At 37.8% G+C, this 20,722-nt stretch overlaps 1 protein-coding gene and 1 pseudogene across 6 annotated transcripts in view; one reads left to right on the top strand and one right to left on the bottom strand.

The window, feature by feature from the left end:
• RELN (reelin) overlaps nt 1-20,722 on the bottom strand; it is a 462,208-nt gene that overhangs the window by 243,929 nt on the left and 197,557 nt on the right. For all 5 annotated transcript variants that reach the window (XM_080663650.1, XM_080663648.1, XM_080663649.1 and 2 more), the window contains exons 5-6: nt 14,389-14,421; nt 11,715-11,793 (exon numbers count right to left, since the gene is read on the bottom strand). In XM_080663650.1, coding sequence (XP_080519776.1) covers nt 11,715-11,793; nt 14,389-14,421 — 112 coding nt within the window. The remainder of the gene's footprint in view (nt 1-11,714; nt 11,794-14,388; nt 14,422-20,722) is intronic.
• LOC308245970 (non-histone chromosomal protein HMG-14-like) lies at nt 18,290-18,587 on the top strand (annotated as a pseudogene). Its single transcript has one exon. The product of its transcript is annotated as a non-histone chromosomal protein HMG-14-like (transcript).

The following is a 20,722-nucleotide window of genomic DNA, read 5'->3' as shown; positions in this document are numbered from 1 at the left end:
GGTTGAAATCATAGGAGTGCATATTATTGGGGGTCAGGGGAGAGAGGGAGATACACAAAGTGAGAAAGGAAGCAGTTCAAAATGGAGTCCTGGGAAAGAAATAATATTGTTCATAGTCTTGTTTCTGGAAAGCTCTAACCATCATTATGACCCTTCAATGTGTATCAATCTGAGCCTATCCCTTCTTACTTTCCCATGACTATTGGCCATGGATTAATTTCTATTCATGTTCCTAACCATCTGTGCTGCCCATCAAGGTGACTTTCCTAATACTGACTCTACAACATGAACTTCCGAGTATTTTTTTTTACCATTAAATTTAAGCATTGTATAACTACACACATGAATGCCATTATCATAAAGAAAAAGATAAATCATAATTTCATGATGAACACAATGATCTTGATGGAGGTCAGATAGTCCAAAGGGCAACTAGTGGCTATGGTTTCACAGAAGAAACTAGTGATCCATGTCAGAAAGACAAGGTAGGTTTAAAAAAACCTACAGGTAGAAATAAACACCCATACTCCAAGAGAAATAATTCCCCAGAATTTAAAACAATATCTAAGTGCTCTTAAAGTCCTATGCTCCTCTCCTTCTCAAATTGCATGTGTGTCTAACAATTTAACTTGTTGAATAGAGTTAGTACTAACCCAATGGGTGCTCTTTATGAAGAATACTAGTGGTCTGAAATCCTACTCTCCCCTATAGAAAAGTTATACGAGTTCTTAAGAACTGGGGTTCAATTTGCTGAATGATGACAGGTCCAATATCTTCAGGCTCAGAGGGGGAAAAATGCTGATTTCCTAACATTTAAACTGTGGTCTCACAATTTAATTTTCTCAGGAAAATAATGGTCTTTGTAAATCTAGATAACATATTCTTCAGAGATTGGTGGAAAGAAGGGAGTTTTAAATAATCCCAGTTACAAACTTTTGTTTCTCAATTTAAAAAGGAATGTGACTCCCTAGGCTAAGGATTAGAAATGAATTGCTTCTCTGCCTAATAAGAAAAGTAATACTGAATATTATTCTAATCTAAAAAAAAAAACAAAAAAAAAAACTTCCCATTCCTTTTCCTTTTCCCGATATGAAAAACAGAGCATAAGAATCTGATAAATACCATGGCACATCATACAAATCACCTCTCTGCCAAGAATGGTATGATTAAAAGACATTGTAATGGAAATGCTTGCTATCTCCAAAGACCATGCAAAGCCTGAATTTGTTAAACCCTTGTTGAACCTATGTATCACACACTTAGGTTCCACATGAAGCTAATCTATTACTAGAGTTCACAGATCATTGCACATTTGAGTCAGAGGGCACCTAAAATATCACCGAGTCTCATCGCCCCTTTATTTTACAAATGATGGAACAGAAACAATTCAGGTTTCCTGGCTCCTTGTACAATATTCTTGCCATTCCACTGTAATGCAGCCAGAACAAGAACTCCAATTTTATAAAAACAGCGTGCAATGAAAGAGTTTGTCACTATTTTTACTGTCAGCGTTTATTTTGAAAAGCTACAATGACTTTTCTTAATGTTTTTCTTTTACAAAAGGATTTTGTTTTGCTAGTGAAAATGTACAAAAACAAAATAAAAACATTTATGGACATAGAAAGTGTTAAGAATGAATTTGCTGGGCTGGAATATATAATCAAATTCAATATTTCCAAATAGTTTTTATATATACACTTTAACACTATTATTTTTTAACTAGCAAAAATATAAAATAATCAGTAAATATAAAGGCAGGTACTTGTTGACCAACACATCTAGGGTCAAGCCATAAACATAAAAGAAAAAGAAATGCTTTGAACCAAAGTTTTGTTTTTCACTATTACAAGCTCCTTGGCAGTTTGGAAATTGTTATTTTGGTGTTAATTCTCTATATTTTTTTAATTATTATTATTTAGGTGGCTGGGGCTTTTATTTGACTGGGATAAAGTGAGAGCACACTTGTAAAGGTATAATTATGTTTTCAGTCCTGATTTTGAAATTATTAAGCTGGAAAACAAGCCAAAGCACCCTTTCAGGACACACAGAGGAAGATAAAGTGAAATGTCTCTGGAGTCCAGGGGCCCCACCTACTGTGGTGACTTACAAGGGACTCTCAGGATACAGGGCAGAGCAGGTGGGTTAATGAGAAAATTTGGCTCTCACAACTGGAGATTTATGAATGGTTGGTGGTGACATCATCCTGATAACAATAAATAAATAACTGAAATATTTCCTCAAGAGCAATCTAATTACATGGCTCATTCTTCTGATCAGATCAGAAGGAAATCACTCAGCCTTTAGTCAGGCACTCTGCTGAAACAAGTTAATCACCTGGAAACTCACTGACAATCAGTTACCATCAAATTCTCATTTGAAATGCATGCTGTTTGCCCCAAGATGGAGGACACTGTATTATCTGTTCATAATTTATTGCCTCTGAAGGAGGAGTCAGTGTATGGGACTCAGCCTCAGAAGAAGCAATCTGGCATTCAACAAGCCAGAATTGTCTATTCACCAGCATTTCTGAATGGAGATCTTAAAATAATTTCCATATTGTTTCTGACTATAAAAAGTACTTACAATTTTCCTGACCCAAAGATAACACGTCTCTTCCCCAGATATAGCCAACACTGATACTGACAAAATCTGATGTGTGAGCTTGCAAGACCAGGACAGATGAGGGACAGTGAATCCACCAAAGTAAAGAGGACCCTGTGGGCCATTTGGTAGCAGGGCACTCAGCTGACTTCTTCTGGAGACACTGGAGCTCCTTGTACTTTCCATTCAAACCTCAACAACCAGAACACTCAACTTTTTAAAAAAATATATATTTTATTGACTTTTTACAGAGAGTAAGATAGAGGGATAGAGAGTTAGAATCATCAATGAGAGAGAAACATCGATCAGCTGCCTCCTGCACAACCCCTACTGGGGATGTGCCCGCAACCAAGGTACATGCCCTTGACCAGAATCAAACGTGGGACCCTTCAGTCCGCAGGCCAATGCTCTATCCACTGAGCCAAACCGGTTAGGGCAGAGAACACTCAACTTTTGCCCATAGTCAGTTTTATGATAAAGAGGGCATGACTACTTGTAAAAGATCAAGCTCTTTAAAAAATCTATTCTCTCTGTAAATGTGGAATATTTTTAGAAAAAACAGCAAGGAAAATTCACTCTATGAGACTGAGAATAATATCACCTTCAACGATGTCATGACTTATTTCTAAGGTACTAAAACATGTTCCAAAGGTGAAAATTACAAACTCCATTTTTAGCTCACTCTTTCTCATTACTTCTGACTGAGGAAGGTAAGAAAATTCTTCTTATTTCACTAGGGGGTTTTAAATTTGATCTTTCTTTTGTTAACACGTACAACGACAAATATTATTTGGGTTAAAATAACCCTCTAATATGCTACTACTGCATACAACATTCTGACCTCCTACTATGGTGAATTCCACTACATGCTGCTTAAAGAAATATTTTCTCACTCTTTCAAATGTACTTGACATTTAATTCCACCAAGCGAGCTCTTATTTCTGTCATCTAAAACAGAGATTAAAGAAGGAAATAATATGCCTCCAGATTCACACCTTGTTTTATTAGTGAGCCACGCTTTACCCCACAGTAATTATGTAATGGTAAGAAAAGTGAGGGAAGGAAGCAAGAGAGGAAGGTTAGAGAAAAATTTTGTAATAAGAGAATAAACTTATTAACAAAAGAAAAAAGAGAATGAGAGATGGTGGAACAAGGGGGAGGGAGTGAGAGAAAAAGTAGAAAAGATGCACCTAAGATCAGAATATTGGACCATTAAACCCTATAGACCAAATTATAATTCCGCAACCTCAAAATACACTGATATATAATAGGTTCTAGCAAAGATATGTCATCAGAGAAAATATTTTGCCTGATTTTTCTCATTATTCACAATCTCCCTTAGTAACTTGCTCTTGAAAAAATGTAAGGTTTATGCTCCATGTTCCATCAGTTAACCCGATTGGATCATATGTCTTCTAAATGATCATCATTACAAAAACTACCTCTTGAGAATCCCTCAGCAGTGATATGGAGACTTCGGTGTCCATGGCTAGGTGCTCCCCTTCACCCAGTGCTATCTCCCACACTTACTGCCCATAGGCCTGCTGGACAATGAGCCACGTCTATGTACTTTTATCCCATTTCTTTCTCAGGGACATTGTTCATCAGTCTTACTTTTTTCTGATTACATTGAAACTGCACTTAACTGTGATTCTCATACTTGGCTAATAAATTGAGTCCCCTCTGTTTTTATTATTTACTAGTGGTCTGGTGCACGGATTTGTGCACACTGAAAGGAAATCGGGAGCCCACGCCTGCGTGCCTGGGGAGTTTCCATGTTCCTTGAGCCAATGGGAAGTCACATGGGGAGTCTGTCCTCCTCCCCACAGCTTCCTGAAAAAATATTTCCAAATGTCCCTTCTGCGGCCAAGGTTGCGCCTTGCCAGGGATCTTGGAGGGAGTGGGTGCTCTCTCTCCCATGCCCCACACTTCAGATCCATCTCTCTGACTTTTACCCCGATTGTCAGTCACCACCTTGTGGCCATTTTTATATTGCTGCCTTCCTCTGTAGCTCTGGGGCAATCGGTAAGGGATGAGATTTTCTCTCTATGCCAGAGGCAGAGTTCCAGGAGCCTGGCAGCTATATAAGGTTCGTCCATCCGGAGCTGACCAATGCTCTGCAGGGATCCAGGAGCAGGTGTTCAGAGCCAGTTCCAGGACCTTTCCAGGAGATGGGGACAGGCCAGGTGGTAAGTGGAAGTTGCGAAGGGCTCGCCCGCGTGGACATGCGTGGGTGTTGGTCACTGGGCTGGACTTTACCAGCACTTGCTCTTCAGATGGGGGCCAGCCCAGGTAGTATGTTTGTGAAGCTCCTCTGTGGGTTTTTCCCGAGCCTGCATCCTGAGACCCAGAGGGCAATAGGTAAGGGGTGTGGTTCAGCCACAGGGTCTGAAGGGAGAGTTCCAGAGGCCGGTGATGGCTGATTCGTGGCCATTCGGCTACACTCCCACCACCTGGGCGGAGTATTTGCTGAGATTGCACCTGCCAGAGGCAGGAGAGGCTCGTGTGCCCGGCTTCTGACTGAGTGGCTCTCCCGCTGTGGGAGCGCACTGACCACCAGGGGGGCAGCTCCTGCATTAAGCGTCTACCCCCTGGTGGTCAGTGTGTGACTGGTCTTTCGGTCGTTCCGGCGTTATGTACTGGCTTTATATATATATAGATGGGGAATCCAAGACACTAAAGAACTACGAAGTCGTTTTACTGTTGGCTTGACTTCTTTTCTGTTATTAGGCTATTAATCACGGACTAAAACTCCAGCTAGCATAACTCAACCCCCATCCTAAATCTGTCTTTTCATATTCTCTGTTGAGTTAATTATATGTCAAAGAAAATTACCTTTAATGAGCCAAATTACCAATCTTTTTGCTCCATTTCAGGATAACTGCTCCAATAAATTAGCATTTTCAAGAAAATACCAAATGAAGCAGCAATCTGAGATCTCTATTTCCCTGACCTTGTAGTCCATATATATATATATATATATATATATATATATATATATATATATATATATTATTGATTTCAGAGATGAAGGGAGAGGGAGAGAGAGATAGAAACATCAATGATGAGAAAGAATCACCAATTGGCTGCCTCCTCCACATTCCACACTGGGGATCGGGCCCACAACCTGGGCATGTGCCCGGACTGGGAATCAAACCGTGACCTCTAGGTTCACAGGTCAACGCTCCCACTGAGCCATGCTGGCTGGGCTGACCTTGTAGTCTCATCTTTTATCTGAAAAAGTGGAAATGTTCTAGTCTTTTCTTGATTCAAGCAATCCTATGCAATGCCAGCAGTGGCTTTAGCTTCCTTAGCTGTAAATTGTGGGCTTTCTGTATGATAAAGCGACTGACAACTGACAGAGGTCTTCAGGTACCATAGGACCTGAAACAACTCATTTGCGTCTTTCTTCTTGACGCCTCATCTCCCTGTTGGCATCACAACTTACTCATCTCAGATCTCCTTCTGCAGAGTAACTCCTGTTCTTCCCTGATCTCTGCTAACGAGGACATCTCTGCTATCATTACTGTGCTGGAGGGGAAACATCTGTTGTCATCTAGTTGCCATTTATCATCATGTTTTGTAATAGTCCCAAGTTTCCCACTAGAACATCAGAGCCTAGTGGTGTTATAACTGTGGATGTTTTCTGTGATTATCAGAAAACAAGCATTAAAGGGCTAATCTGCTAAGCCACACAAAGATTCCTTCTTGATTTTGTAATTGCTAGGAGTATAAAGATACTTCTTAAGAAAACTTAGTTTTTAAGAATTCATTCACGTTTTAGTTCCTTTTACTCTCTTTAAACTCCAAGTTATGAAACAGAAATGTCTATTTCATATTTTTTCTCATTATTGAAAAATCTTGAGTAAATCTGTACACAGTGAAACACATAGATCTTAAGTTTTGACAAATGCACACATCTATGTAACCCATGCTCTCTCAAGATATATAATATGTTCATTACCAAAGAAAGCTCCTCAAGGCCCTTTCCAGTAAATCACCCATCCCTGAAATAACCAGTGATTTAATTTCTATCACTTTAAGTAAGTGTGCCTAATCTATATTTCATATAAATGAAACCACACAGTAAAAACTAGTTTGGGCCTGGCTTCTTTCATTTAACATAATATTTTAGAGGTTCTGCCATGTTGTTTCAATTATCAATAATTCATACCTTCTTATTGCTCAGTAGTATTCTATTGTATGAGTGTCTTACTCTTTATTCATTCTGCCATTGATGGATGGCTGAGATTTTCCCAGTTTTTGCTACCAGGTACATTTCCTTTTAATAAAAAAATTAGTTCTCTCCATTCATATGAAATACTGGCAGTGTTAATATCATATTAAAATAATTTAATTTGCCCTCGCTGGTTTGGCTCAGTGGATAGAGTCTCGACCTGCGGACTGAAAGGTCCTGGGTTCGATGCAGGTCAAGGGCACACCCCTGGGTTGCGGGCCCAATCCCCAGTAGGGGGCGTGCAGGAGACAGCCGATCAATGATTCTCACTCATCATTGATGTTTCTCTCTCTCTCTCCCTCTCCCTTCCTCTCTGAACTAAAAAAAAAATATATTAAAAAAAACACAAGCAACTGGCCCCTGGCTGTGCCTATTATTAAAAAAATAATAAATAAATAAATAAATAAATAAATAGATTGATTAAATGATTTAATTCATAAAAAAGAATGATGAAAGTGTGGTTGGTGAAAGTAGCAGATGCTTAAGTGAAATGTTAATGAGATAAAGCATATTTGCAAGTCTTTACATAGCTTCTAAAGTTAGTTACATGATGTTTTTCTTCCCACTTCTTTGGGGGGTATTGGAGGGTTGTCTCTCTATATATGAATAAATACTGATTTGCTCCATCATCAATAGTGCAATTGTATTGAACATACTTGATAATGGGGCGCTGTCAGCAGTGCTGATAAACTGGTGTGGCTCCATCCATACTCTCTCACTCCCTTGGGTTTAGTGACACAATTGAAATGATGAAGTTACTATTGTAACTCCAGAGGTATACCTGTGCGTGGACCAGCATCCGGGCAAAGTTAAGGTGAAACAGCTTCACTCTCATCAAACCTGAGCCACCACTATATTCCCATGAAGGGCTTTTGTTGTTCTCTTTACTTGGAACTTTACTTTCTATCTCTCATTCCAACAAAGCAATCAGAACCCACTGGGAGAGCGGGAAGATAAAGGGCCACTTCCTTAGCAGGGCCCAGAGAGACTTGGGGAGCAAACGGCAGAAACATTCTATGCTCTGCATTTCAGGGAGGCAGAAGGACCCTATGCTTCTTGATAGCATATCAGAGCATAGCATCACAAAGAGGCCCACCGTCCAGGTCCAGGAGCAGCAGAACAATTCCATGCCCTTAAGCAGGACTCAAAACAGAGCCACTGGCCAGAAGGAGTGGACAGGAGAGGGATGAAGGCTATGCGTGGACCAGTCCCCACAGACTAGATGAGCTGGGGAGGACTCAGTGAGTATCTGCAGGAACAGGTGACTAGAGAACCTCTGGCTTTTGCACTAATAAGTCATCTGAAACTTAGATACAACTTCAGAAAAATGGGAGAGGGCTAGCCAAAGTTGACTGAAATTAAGTTTCCATCACTGGGGGACAATAAAAAGAAATTAAGTTGGGTTATGAAAGAATAAAGAACATTTTATTTCTCTGATACCCAAGTTTGTGAACAGAATTCATAACTGCTATGCCTGTGTGAGCACAACTTCGGAAGAACTGGCAGAAACTGTTAACAGTGTTGCCTCCGGAGGAAGGGGACATATGTCTAGTATGGGAGCAAAACTTACTTGCATTATTTTCTCAATATTCTTGGACTTTTCACTAAGTACACATATTACTTTTTAGATCAAATCTAATATTTAAACTAAGTAGATAGACAGTACACTCAATATTGAGCTGGTATAACAAACTTCCTTGGTTCTATTCCAACTGCTGTCACATACTTGGAATAGTTACCTGGCTGTTATGTTCATTCATAATAATAGTAGTATCATTTGTACCATAGTCATTTGTACATGAGATAAGAAACTTGGATGTCAAGAATTACATGAAATAGAGTGGAAGTTCATTTCATTAGATAAAGTTGAGGGAAGCAAATAAGTTATGAGTGATTAACTTTTAAACTGATCTACCTCTCCATCATTGTATAGACATGACTTAAGTTTCTCAATTTCTCTTTTTTCTTGTCCTTAAAAATTGCAAGTTAAACAATGTATAGGATGCTTTTTGAACCATGTGGAAGAAACATGCTCATAAAAGTAGCACATGTTTCTCTTGTGGAAAATTACTTGGTGATGCATTTGGTCATGGGACTCTGGCCAAAGGCAGCACACCAGGCACTTCGTTTCTGCCTGTGCGGCAGTGGCACAGGGATGGTGCTGGCAGCAAGGACCCTCCTTCCACGCTGCAACGAAGTTACCCAGTGGCTTCTAATTCAGCGGGTGAAGAGAATCAAAGGCAATATAATAAGGAACAAAACTCACATGCCAATATGTGTACAAGAAAACAGAGATTTCAAGAGAGTGAAGTCAGAAAACGAAGTTGGCTTTGTTATTACTTTATTGAAAATGTTTCATGAGATATCTGATTTTACTGGGTTCTGGTTTCTGGCTCTAGGGAGTTTATGTCTATTTTTAAGGGGTTTAAGGCATCCAATACCTCTTTTTCCCTTCTCTGTGATTCTGCCATACTATATTTTCTTTATACTCCAAATATCATATAATACAGATATATTTAATTTTATGTTTATTTTTTCATCCAAATGCAACAAGGGAAGACTTGGAGACTCATTTAAATAATCTGGTTAAAGATAATGTTAATAATAATGATTTTTGTTCATATCTAGGCTTAAAGGAGATAAGGAGACCAATGTGCAAATGCACCACAGGAGGAAGAAAGAAGGGAAGAGGGAGAGGAAGAGAAGGGAGGGGAAGGAGGGAGGGAGGGAGGGAAGGAGGGAGGGAGTAGGGAAGGAGGGAGAGAATGAGGGAGAAAACTAACTTGTATTGAGCACCTACAGTGCACCAGGCATGGTGCCAGACCTCTTCAGACTTACCAGTCTTTAAAACAGTGCTCTGAGGACAGTATTAGTCTTACTTTTACTGACCAGACAAAGGACCTCAGAGAGGTGAAGCAAGCATTTTGCTTTTCTAAGGTACCCAGCTGGCAAGTGCCTAGTTCAAGAGTCAAACCAGACTGGCCTGACCTCAGAACCCCTGACACCTTTTGTTCAACAAAGTCATCTCTCAAATGATGAGAGATTCATAGTTTGGGTTCTTGCTTTGTTTTGTAGTTTGTTTGTTTATCTTAAAGAGGCTAGATGAAAGAGCTGGTGGATAATAAGGGATAAAATGAATTTACTCTGAAGCATACTTGATAGGAGACAGAAGTATGTGGCTTTTTAGAGTTAATAAAAGGTTTTTTAAAACGCAGGGAAAAACCATACCTTAAATAAAAGGGACACAAAATCCATAACTCTGGTCAGGAAATCATAGATCAGTCATGAAAATGGGTGAAGCAAAATCAATCACGTTTCATTGATTTTAAAAACAACAGAATTTGAACCACATAAAAGTCACATTTTGTATCTGTCAGGAAAACTCACTGAAGAAAATGTATTAACTTGACAGAAATGAACTTGCCTTGAAAGAAACAAATCATCCGATAACATCTACATTAATGGAATATGAAAAAGCCAAGTGTCAGGAGAAGTAGAGAATTTTTCCTGGGTAAAGCTGTGCTTAGAAAGTTTTTGGTGTTTGATTTTGTTGTTGTTCTTTTTTTTTTTTTTGGCCTTTTATTAATAAAGAGTTTCAATTTATTTTAAGAAATTTATATTTAGGTTATGTTCATATGAAGGTGAAATTTTGTTGAAATTATTTCTTTAAATTGCATATAAATTATGAGACTTTATGGCTGTCTACTCTGATTCTGTTTGTATATTTATACTATATAGATCTATACTTCCTTCAAGAAAAGACATAAAAAGTTCCTCTTTCTAGTGTTTAAGCAGCAGTAACACTCTCTACATGTCATCTGCTACTCTCAGGTCAAGGGCCACTTCTTCCAAGAAATGTTTTTATTGTTTCCTTCACTAAACTATAAATTACCTGACAGAAAAAAAAAAAACTGCTTTTAATTTACTGTATAAATAAAATAATTATTGCTTAGTATCTGTTGAACAGAAATGGGTATCACATGGTAACATTTGAGGATAAAATGGTTATTCTCTTCCTAGTTTTGAGTATTGCTTGGATTTTGGTTGCAGCTTGAAAGTTTACATTCGATCTTCTACTTTATCTTGAACTCGTAATTGTGTATACAAAAACATTGAGTATCAGAAAACCCACATTCAGATATTTTCTTAAATTGTACAGACTGATTGTAGCTCTGGATGGACAGGCCTGTTTATCCAAAGTCAGCAAAGAGACAATTGCCAACAAATTCATGCATCCATGTATGTATTCAACAAGTTTCTTTTTTTAAAAGTGAATTTAATGTTTTCCATCTCCACTTATATCCCCTATACCCTCTTCCACCTCCATTCCCATCCCCCATCTCCCACCCTCCCCACCCCCTGAAATCACCACATTGTTGTCTGTGCCCATGTCAACAAATTTTTAACAAATGAGTTTTGGTTCATTATATCTTGGCCCTCAAAATACTCATGAAATTGTACCTAAATAGCCTTTGAAGAAGTGATTGGAGTATAATAATGAGTTGACCCAATGGCTTAGATCCTTAGAAGTTATTTGGAAATGTGATCCAAATCATCTGTCATGTCAGATAAACCATTTCCATTCTTTTGCTTGTATAAATGCAATAATTACACATTAAAACTTAATGTTTTCTGTGTATACAACTGAACATCTAACCATGCCCATGGCTTTGAGGGATACCTAGATTCAGTTCTTAAGTCAGGAATAGACAGTATGCAGTCTACATTAAGCCCAGGTCCCTAGTTAAACAATTCTTACTGATACCTTAGCATTAAAGAAAAATTTAATTTTATGTAACTGCTCCAAGGGAACATCAGCATTTCTTTTTTGCATAAAAAAAAAAAAAACCAAGTGAGGCATATTCCTGTAACTTACCATATATTTGGATTCAATTCCAGTTGGTGGTAGGAATCAAAGTCATCTCGTAGGATAATACTGTCGCTATGTATTTCAGCTAAAAGAAAAAAAAAGTATTTAGAAAAAAGTATACTAAACAATAGATTTGGCTACACAAAAGGCTCAATGTGCTGCATTTATGAGAAATAATAGTTTGACCTTAAGACTGAATTTTAAATGAGCAGTTGATAACATTTGCTTTGCTAAGGGAAAAGGGTAAAGGCTGTGCTGTTTAGACACCTAGAAATCTGGAAACTAGAGCCCCGAAAGAGAAACCCTGCCAAAGTGTCACCAGGCAGGAAAGGCAGGGAGACCAAGGTTAGCACCAACTGATAGGGAGAGGTCACACAGGACTTGCCTCTCATAGCTCCACATGCCCAAAGAGATTCTGTTTCCAACTCACTTTAAAGTGCAGAAAGAAACAGGACACTCTATTCGTTGTCAGCTAGCATTGCTGGTATTTACGAACCCATTTCCTCTTCTCTTTCTCTCATTTCCTATATTCACTCATTTTTTTATTTAATGTGTTTCGAGTTAACTTCTTTCCCCCTAAGATCTGCATAGGAGAAATAATCTACACAAATAAGTAAAAGTCCCCAGTAAAGTCATGTTAGAAGTCAGAAGGAATGCCAGGGAACCATTCGTAGTTTTCAATATATTATCACTAAACTTGAGATTATGTTAAACACCTATTTTTAATATAATCTAGAAGAACTCCGGGCATGCTAAGAGCAAAGTATGTTTTCATAGCTATAGAGTATGTGATATTTGCACTGAATAGAGGGTGGGTGAGTAAAAACAATTTCATGGCCAGCTACAATGTCAGTCAGCTCATTTTCAAGGTTGTATGAGAAATGATAATTATTTCTATTCAAGGTGAAAAAAAATGAATTTTGTGCTTAAAAACTCTCCCATTGATTCCCATGGTTTGCTTGGGAAGTTTGTTTCAACTAATATAAATTCTCTGAGCCTGTATAATTTTGTTCAAACTAGTTTACATATGCTTTTTGGAAAAATTAAAATTATATGATCTAATGAACAAAAAATAACCCTCCCAATTCCCCACCCCCCAAACGTGACATTTACCTTTTTTATTTTGCTCACTGAACTCACTGAGTAATTAAATTCAGCTCCAAATATTAGGAAGCATACTTCTAAATTCTCTTTGGTGATAGCACCACCTATAGCCATCCTCACCCTCTTTATAGCAGGTATGCCAGCAGGTATGCACATAACAAAGGCCGGGAAACCAGTGAATCAGCATGTATTGTGAGAAATGGCTTTTTAGACTCAAAGCCTTGGGCACTATAACAGGGAGAATAGGGATTTACACTGGAGAGAACACTGTGATGTATTCTGTGCATGGGAGTGACTTAATGATTCCTCTGAACAATTAGACACAGTGCCCGAAATGCCTATAGGATACAGCTCTCTCAAAGACTCAGCTGGGCCACTGTGAGTCACCAACCTATCTCTACGGCCAGAAGGCATGCTTCTAAGTGCTTGTTTGTCTGCCAAAGAAGAGATGCCCCAAGCTGTAGCATCACATAAAAGTAGGGCTTCTCAAGGCAGATCTTCCAAAGAGAAAAATAAATTAATTGGGCTACAGGTTGAAAGGAAAAGCCCAAGAGACAGATCACTGACTCATCTGCAAGTCCCACAGTGAGAGACACCTGAAAAGGCTGGGGCCAGTCTGGATGACTTCTTTTCATTCTTATTAAATAGCGTAGTGTAGGACATTGCTTTTAAAACAGGTCTTCACTAAAAAAGAATGAGAAATTTAACTCTTAAAGTTCTTTGTTTTATAGAGAATTTTTACAAAGGCAGGAGTAAGCCTCAATGGTTGTTTATATAGTTATTGATTTCCAACACTGTTATGTTGTTGACTAGATGCTTTACAAATATGAATTCAGTCCATCCTCATAACAACCCTAGGAGGTAGGTACTATTATTACTTCCATTTTACAAATGTGGAAACTGAGGCACGGAGAGGTTAAGTAACTTGCTTGATGTCCCATGGATAGAAAGTGGTGAAGGTGAGACTAGCCAGCTTGGTTCCAACATCTGTACTCTTCACCACTAAACAACCCTGCCTCAAGAACTGTGGCCCACTCAGTGCCTGGCACTGTGAGAAGATCATGAGAAAAATGAGGAGTGATAAACGTAATAGCGTGCCAGTAAACAAAGCACATAGTTATTGAAATAGTCTCATTTCAGTTTCTGAAGAAATGACCAAATTAGTTCTCTTTTTACAATGCAGCACTAATTTGAGCAGACATCTCAAATATGAAGTGAGATGAATCCCTCCATACTCATAACTCCTTACCCATCACTTCTATGGTCTGTTTATGGTGGATAGGAGCACTAGGGAAAATTCAGCAGTAGAATGTTCTGTGGAATGGTCACACTCAACAGGATCCTAAGGATGGATGGACTAACGGGTTTGAAAGTCCTTCCATTAGCCCTCAGCTGGATAGCATGATCATCCTTGGTGAGTTCCTGTGTTCAAGCATAATCTGGACCTGACTCTGATTTCAGTGAATGATCAGCAAATCAGAGAGTGCAGAGTGCTTCATCTGCCCACAAAGCCAGAGGAGGAGGGGCAAGTAGATCTAGGACTAAGGTTAGGGACACTGGGGCCTTAAACACTTACCTAGGTGTAGTTGCATAGTGGCCTCTGTTGGAGCTGAACCAAGAGAGAAAAAGGGAAAGATGATTGATTAGCAACAAAAGTAAAATCCAGTATTAAACAATCACAAATGCAATCACAAAACTTAGGTCATAAAAAATAAAATGGCTAGAAGCTTTTTAAAAAAGCTTTTTAAAATGCCAATGAACATCCTAAAATAAGACATCCAACTGACTATTTAGTTATATTTAAAAGTAATACGTTACTCTTAAAGCAAAGAGTATAACCCATTACACACAGGACACATTTATTATTCAAGTTTAGTCAGGTATCCTTTGAAACACTCAGTAGTATAAATATGATGTGATAGTTCATGAATATGCAGAAAACCTTTTGAGCATGCATTATATGCCAGGGGCTCTTCTGGGTGCTTGGGAAATAGAGGGGAAAGTAGCACCACCCTTGCCCTCTAACAATTGACCATCTGGTAGACAGCTACAACAGAGTGCAAGTGCTATGGCAGAGTATTCAGAGGGTGCGGGGGTGAGATGGGGGACAGGGGAGGGATACTAATTCCAGGATGACAAGAGAAGAGGGCTGTTACAAGAAGTTTTCCAGAGAAGATGACTTCTGTGCTGAGTTGAAAGACTAGTAGGAGTAAGATAGATGGGGATAATGAGGGGAGAGGTGCTTCTTTCTGCAGTAGCAGTGGAAGGGCACAGAAAAGTAAGAGAAAATGGCCTTCTGGGAGAACCACAAGTTCAGCATGACTGGATGAAGGTGTAAGAGGAGCGAACCGAAGGGGTGAAGTTGAGAAGATTGAGAGGACAAGACCATGACACTGAATGCTAAGGAATTTGGATTTTACCACGAAAGCATGATGATCTGAACATTTATGAGCAAAGGAGTGGATGTTCAAAAATGCATTTTTAAGAAAGGACACTCTGACAGGAGTGTGAAAATAAGGAACACTGCCCAATTAATACTTTGGTAATATTTTTTCTCAAAAGACTTTCAAATCTATGCAGAAATACTGTCAATTCACTATCTAAAAATTAGAACTCATGACATAGATATTTTTAAAGCTTTCACATCAGGTGAAGAATTTCAGCTGATATGAAAATATTTGTTTCTATTATGATGGTCAGTGCTTCAGCGATGTTAGATGAAAAAATCCAGACATAACAGCATTTTAAAACTAGAAACTGATGTTTGTCATATTGCTTCACACCAACATATTATACACATTTAAAATTCCTGTGCTCAGTTTTTTAAAACAGATTTTATGGAGAGTGCCATGAATATAGTTGTTAGTATACATCTATCACATATGTGCAAATGCTCTGAATCATTAACAGTTTATGGAAGTGTTCAAAAAAAAAAAAGAAGAAGAAAAATGTAATGGCCTTGTGTTTTGTGTCAGTGCTGATATTGGTCAAAACATAGAAGAGTTTTACAAAGATTCACTAATGGTTAGCTGTAATTTAGGATTTGGGGGGAACAAAAAGAATAATTGCCAATTATCCAATAATCAATGACAAAAATATGGCACAACGATGTACGTTCCCTTAATATCATACTGCATATGAGTGAGCTGAATTTGAAACCTCAAGGAAAGCAAAAGCTTATTTGCAAAGTATTTAGAAAAGAGAATTCCTGTTAAATAATGATTCCATATATTTTCCTAACATGAATCAATATGCGGAAGATTTCCTAACAATAATCAATATGCTGCATTTTTTTAAATTGTCTGCAAAAATGCCAACAAAAATTTGCAGACTATCTTGTTGATATAGATAATTTTGTAGTTTCTTTTCAGAGTATGCAATATCCCTATGAATCCCATGCTGATAAGACTAGGTTGACACAAGAGTAAATAAATTTACTTGGACAGGTATAGTTTTGAAACTGGTATGTTTTTGTAACAAAGTGAAACCAGGTCTTCTAAAATAAAATGAATAAATTTTGTCAAGGTGCTGGTAGATATTAAAGGAAAATAATTTTTGATATTTGATTCAGTTATTGGAATACTTGAATATGAATATCTAGTATTCAACTGTAAATCTTATGAAATCTTAAAACAGAATACATATTCCAATACTTAAGATGTGCTCTAAGTGTAAAATACATACCAGATTTGAGATACTTGTTACAAAAAATATAAAATAACTCAATAATCTTTATTAACTATATTATATTGAAATGTGTAGTATTTTATATATTCTGTGTTAAGTAAAATACATTATTAAATATACTTCTTTTTGCTTTTTACAGGTGGCTACTAGAATATTTTTATTTTAAATTATACCTGTGGCTCTCATTATACTTCTGTTGGATGGATAGTGCTGAACAAGAGCTAGGAGGGAGATCTGTACTGGCTATCAATTAGGGAATCATTACCACACAGGGAAGGGAGGAGTGGAGTCAGGGAAGAAGACTGAGTCACTCAGAGAGATTGTGGGGTATTAAAAAGAAGTGAAATGAAGATGTAGATGCGCATTTCAGGGACTGATAGAAGAAGAGAAGCTATCAAAGGAGTCTGAGAAAGAGGGCATTTCGTTATGGAAATAAGAAGAAGAGAGAGTTTTAAGAGAGAATAGAGTTGAAGGAGAAACCAAAATAATCCTAATAAAGCTGATATCTATTGAGAACACCTTGTTACCAGTCACTGTGTTAAGCAGGGTCTGTAAATGAACACAGAGAATTTGGCCTCAGAGGCCACACTCTTAACTAATGTGCCAACTGCTCTTTCAAGGAAGTTCACTGCAAAGACAAGAAATGAGATTTTGTAGTGCCCAGCGAAGGAATAGTACCAAAGGGTTTTTTTGTTTGTTTGCTTTGTTTCTTAAGGTATTATGATAGTTTACCAGGTCCGATATTAGCTCCTAACAAAAGGAGTTCTTTGTATTCAAGACATAAATCTGTTAAGAAGGGGGGGATAGCATTTATATATGTAAAATAATAACTTCAAAAACTGGGGAACTAGTTAGTCAAGTTAAATGTAAAATTTATGGCAAATATGAATTAGAAATATTTACTAGTCAGTACAATGGTTAGATGAGCACAACAAAATATCTACAGAGGTATCAATTAAGTTATTTACTTGATTTTATTTATTTTTAATTTTTTTGTTACATTCAATATTAGTTTCAGATGTACAGCAAAGTGGTTGGAAAATCATGTACTTTACAGAGTGGTTACCTACTTGATTTTTTTTAAAAAATATTTATTGTTGGAAGTATTACATAGGTCCTCCTTTTTCCCCCATTAACCTCTTCCAGCCCGCTCCCATTCCCCCCTCCCCAGGCCCTCACCATACTACTTGATTTTAAATAACTCTGATAACTAGGGCCCAATAAAGAGAATAAGTTATAAGATATTTTACTCTACTTTAAGGAGTCTATCCAAATTTATCTCTACCCTTTCTAAATTATTTTGACACATGTCATCTTTCACTGAAGCAACTACAACATAATCAGGGAAGGGCCCTTTAAAAAAGACCCATGGAGCCTGGCCTGTGTTGCTCAATGGTTGAGCGCTGACCCATGCACCAAGAGGTCACTAGTTTGATTCCAGGTCAGGGCACATGCACAGGCTCGATCCCCAGTAGGAGGCGTGCAGGAGGCAGTCGGTCCATGCTTCTCTCTTATGGATGTTTCTTTCTCTCTCTTTCTCTCCTTCACCCTTCCTCTCTCTCTAAAATCAATGAAAAAAAAATATATATATATATATATATATTTAAGACCCAGAGAATCAGAATCTCTGGGAGTGGAGGCTCAAATTTGTATTTTTTAAAACCGCCTCTGGGCAGTCTGAGCAGCTTGGGTGGCAGGAGATGTGCTGCGGCCAGGAAGCCCAGGTTCACCAAGCCACTAGGCGCACCACAGCCCTCAGGCACCCAGAACGCACCAGGCCCGCTGCAACGATGCCCAAAAGAAAGGTCAGCTCTGGCAGCCAAGCAGGAGCCCAAGAGGAGGTTGGCCAGGTTGTCGGCCAAACCTGCTCCTGAAAAAGTGGAAATGAAGCCAAAAAAGGTGGCAGGAAAGGATAAATCTGCAGACAAAAAAGTGCAAACGAAAGGGAAAAGGGGAGCAAAGGAGAAGCAGGCCGAAGTGGCTGACCAGGAACCCAAAGAAGATCTACCTGCGGAAAATGGAGAAAATCAAAACGAGGAGAGTCCAACCTCAGATGAAGCAGGAGAAAAAGAAGCCAAGTCTGGTTAATGTCATGTACCATGTCTTATAAGTGGTCCCTGTCTTCCTTCTTGTATAAATCAAAGGAATATTTTTATCAACTATTTTGTAAATGCAAGTTTTTTAGTAGCTCTAGAAACATTTTTAAGAAGGAGGGAATTCTACTTCATCCCATTTTTTGAAGTGTAAATGGTTGGGTTTTTTTTTAGAGGTGAAATCATTTGCTGGTTGTTTATTTTTTGGTACAACAAGAAAAATAGCAGGATATTAAATATGGTAGACTTTGATTGTCTTGGGTGTCAGCTTAACATTCCATAAACGGGGATAGTTTTTATATCCTATAATACAAAGTATACTAAATGGCAATTTGGAGTCAGTTGTGTGTTTGCTATGTCTTGAACATTTTAAATTACTTCTATTCACATATTTTGGTAGAATTGTTTCCTAAAGGAAACCACTGCTTGATCTTGGCTCTCCCTGTCAGAATTTTGTGCATCTGTAACATCTTTGGTATGGTAGTTCAGTTTTCCTAGTAACTTTGTCAATGTGCTATGAAAGACTGAAATCTTGATTATGTAGTATCTATGACATTAAATTGTTAATTAGTGGGACTTTGATGTAACAGCATATCAACATTTGAAGATATTGATACTTGATACTCTATTAAGGAAAGCTGGCCTATAAATTTTAAGCTGGAAAGTCACTGGAATAACTGTTTAGAAAAGAATCACAACTACATGACTTTATATTTTTGGTACGTATGTTAAGAATTGTGTACAAATTGAAATGTCTGTGTACTGATCCTCAAAACAAACAACAAAATCTCAATTATGAAAGAGAGAAAAAAACCTCCTCTGATGATTTTAATAGAAAACCAAATTTTAAAACCATTCGTTTAAATAATATAATCCACCCCTTATTTTACAGCATGCAGAACTATTCTCTGTATTAAGTACTCTATGTCTTTTCTCTGAAGAAGAAGTAAATTCCTCAAAAGAAGAAAATATGTCCACACAAGATACCAGGCTAAGATGGTACTAGATTCTCAATAAATACTGAATGAAATTGAAAGCTTCCTTCTTAGTGATCATGTATCTTATGATATTTTGGAAAATAAATAATTGAGGATCCAAACCTTTGAAATATGTCAAAATATACTCAGAACTTTATCACATAGTCCTTTAGTATAAGTAGTCTGGGTAGTTTAAACACCTAGTAAGTGTCCACCTGGATTTAATTGAACTAAAAAAATTTAAATAATATTTTAAATCACTAGTTAAGAAAATTCAATTCAATATATTTTTTTCTTTTTCTGTTAACCCTCACCCGAAGATATTTTTTCCATTGGTTTTTAGAGAGAATGGAAGGGATGGAGGAGGGGGAGAGACAGAGAGAGAAAGAAACATCGATGTGAGAGACACATCAATTGGTTGCCTCCCACATGCGCCCCTACTAGGGATGGGGAACCTGCAACCAAGGTACTTGCCCTTGACTGGGAATCGAACCTGAGACCCCTTTGTCTATGAGCCAATGCTTTTTTTTTCCTTTTAAATATATTTTTATTGATTTCAGAAAGGAAGGGAGAGGGAGAGAAAGGTAGAAACATCAGTGATGAGAGAGAATAATTGAATGGCTACCTCCTGCACGCCCCCCACTGGGGATCGAGCCAGCAACCTGGGCATGTGTCCTTGATCAGAATCGAACCTGGGACCTTTCAGTCTGCAGGCCGACGCTCTATCCACTGAGCCAAACCAGCTAGGGCTATGAGCCAATGCTTTAACCACTAATTGAAACTGGCCAATTCAATATTTTTAACAAAAATATCCGCTGTCTGATATAACTAAACATTATTTCCTCAAAAAAAGGTAACATACTTAGTACACATTAAATTTGTAAAAGGAAATATACAAATTTCCTTGAAAAATATTTACACATGCATGATTCAAAATCTAGTCAAGTAGTAGGCCTGGGACACTTATTTCAATCATCTTTCACCAAGTGACTATCAATCTAGTTTTATGTAGTAAAACAACTTTCTAAGCTTGTAGGAAGTTCATCTTTTTCACATTTATCAGGGTAATATATCAGAGAATTAGAATAAATAGCCTGAAGAAGTTTAATATAGTTCAACATCATTTATTACATTCCCATTTGGATAGTACCTG

Source organism: Plecotus auritus (assembly GCF_963455305.1).
Source record: "Plecotus auritus genome assembly, chromosome: 4".
In the NCBI taxonomy this organism is placed as follows: Eukaryota; Metazoa; Chordata; class Mammalia; order Chiroptera; family Vespertilionidae; genus Plecotus; species Plecotus auritus.
Note: the sequence above shows the minus strand (reverse complement) of the source record. Positions and strands in the feature narration are given on the sequence as shown.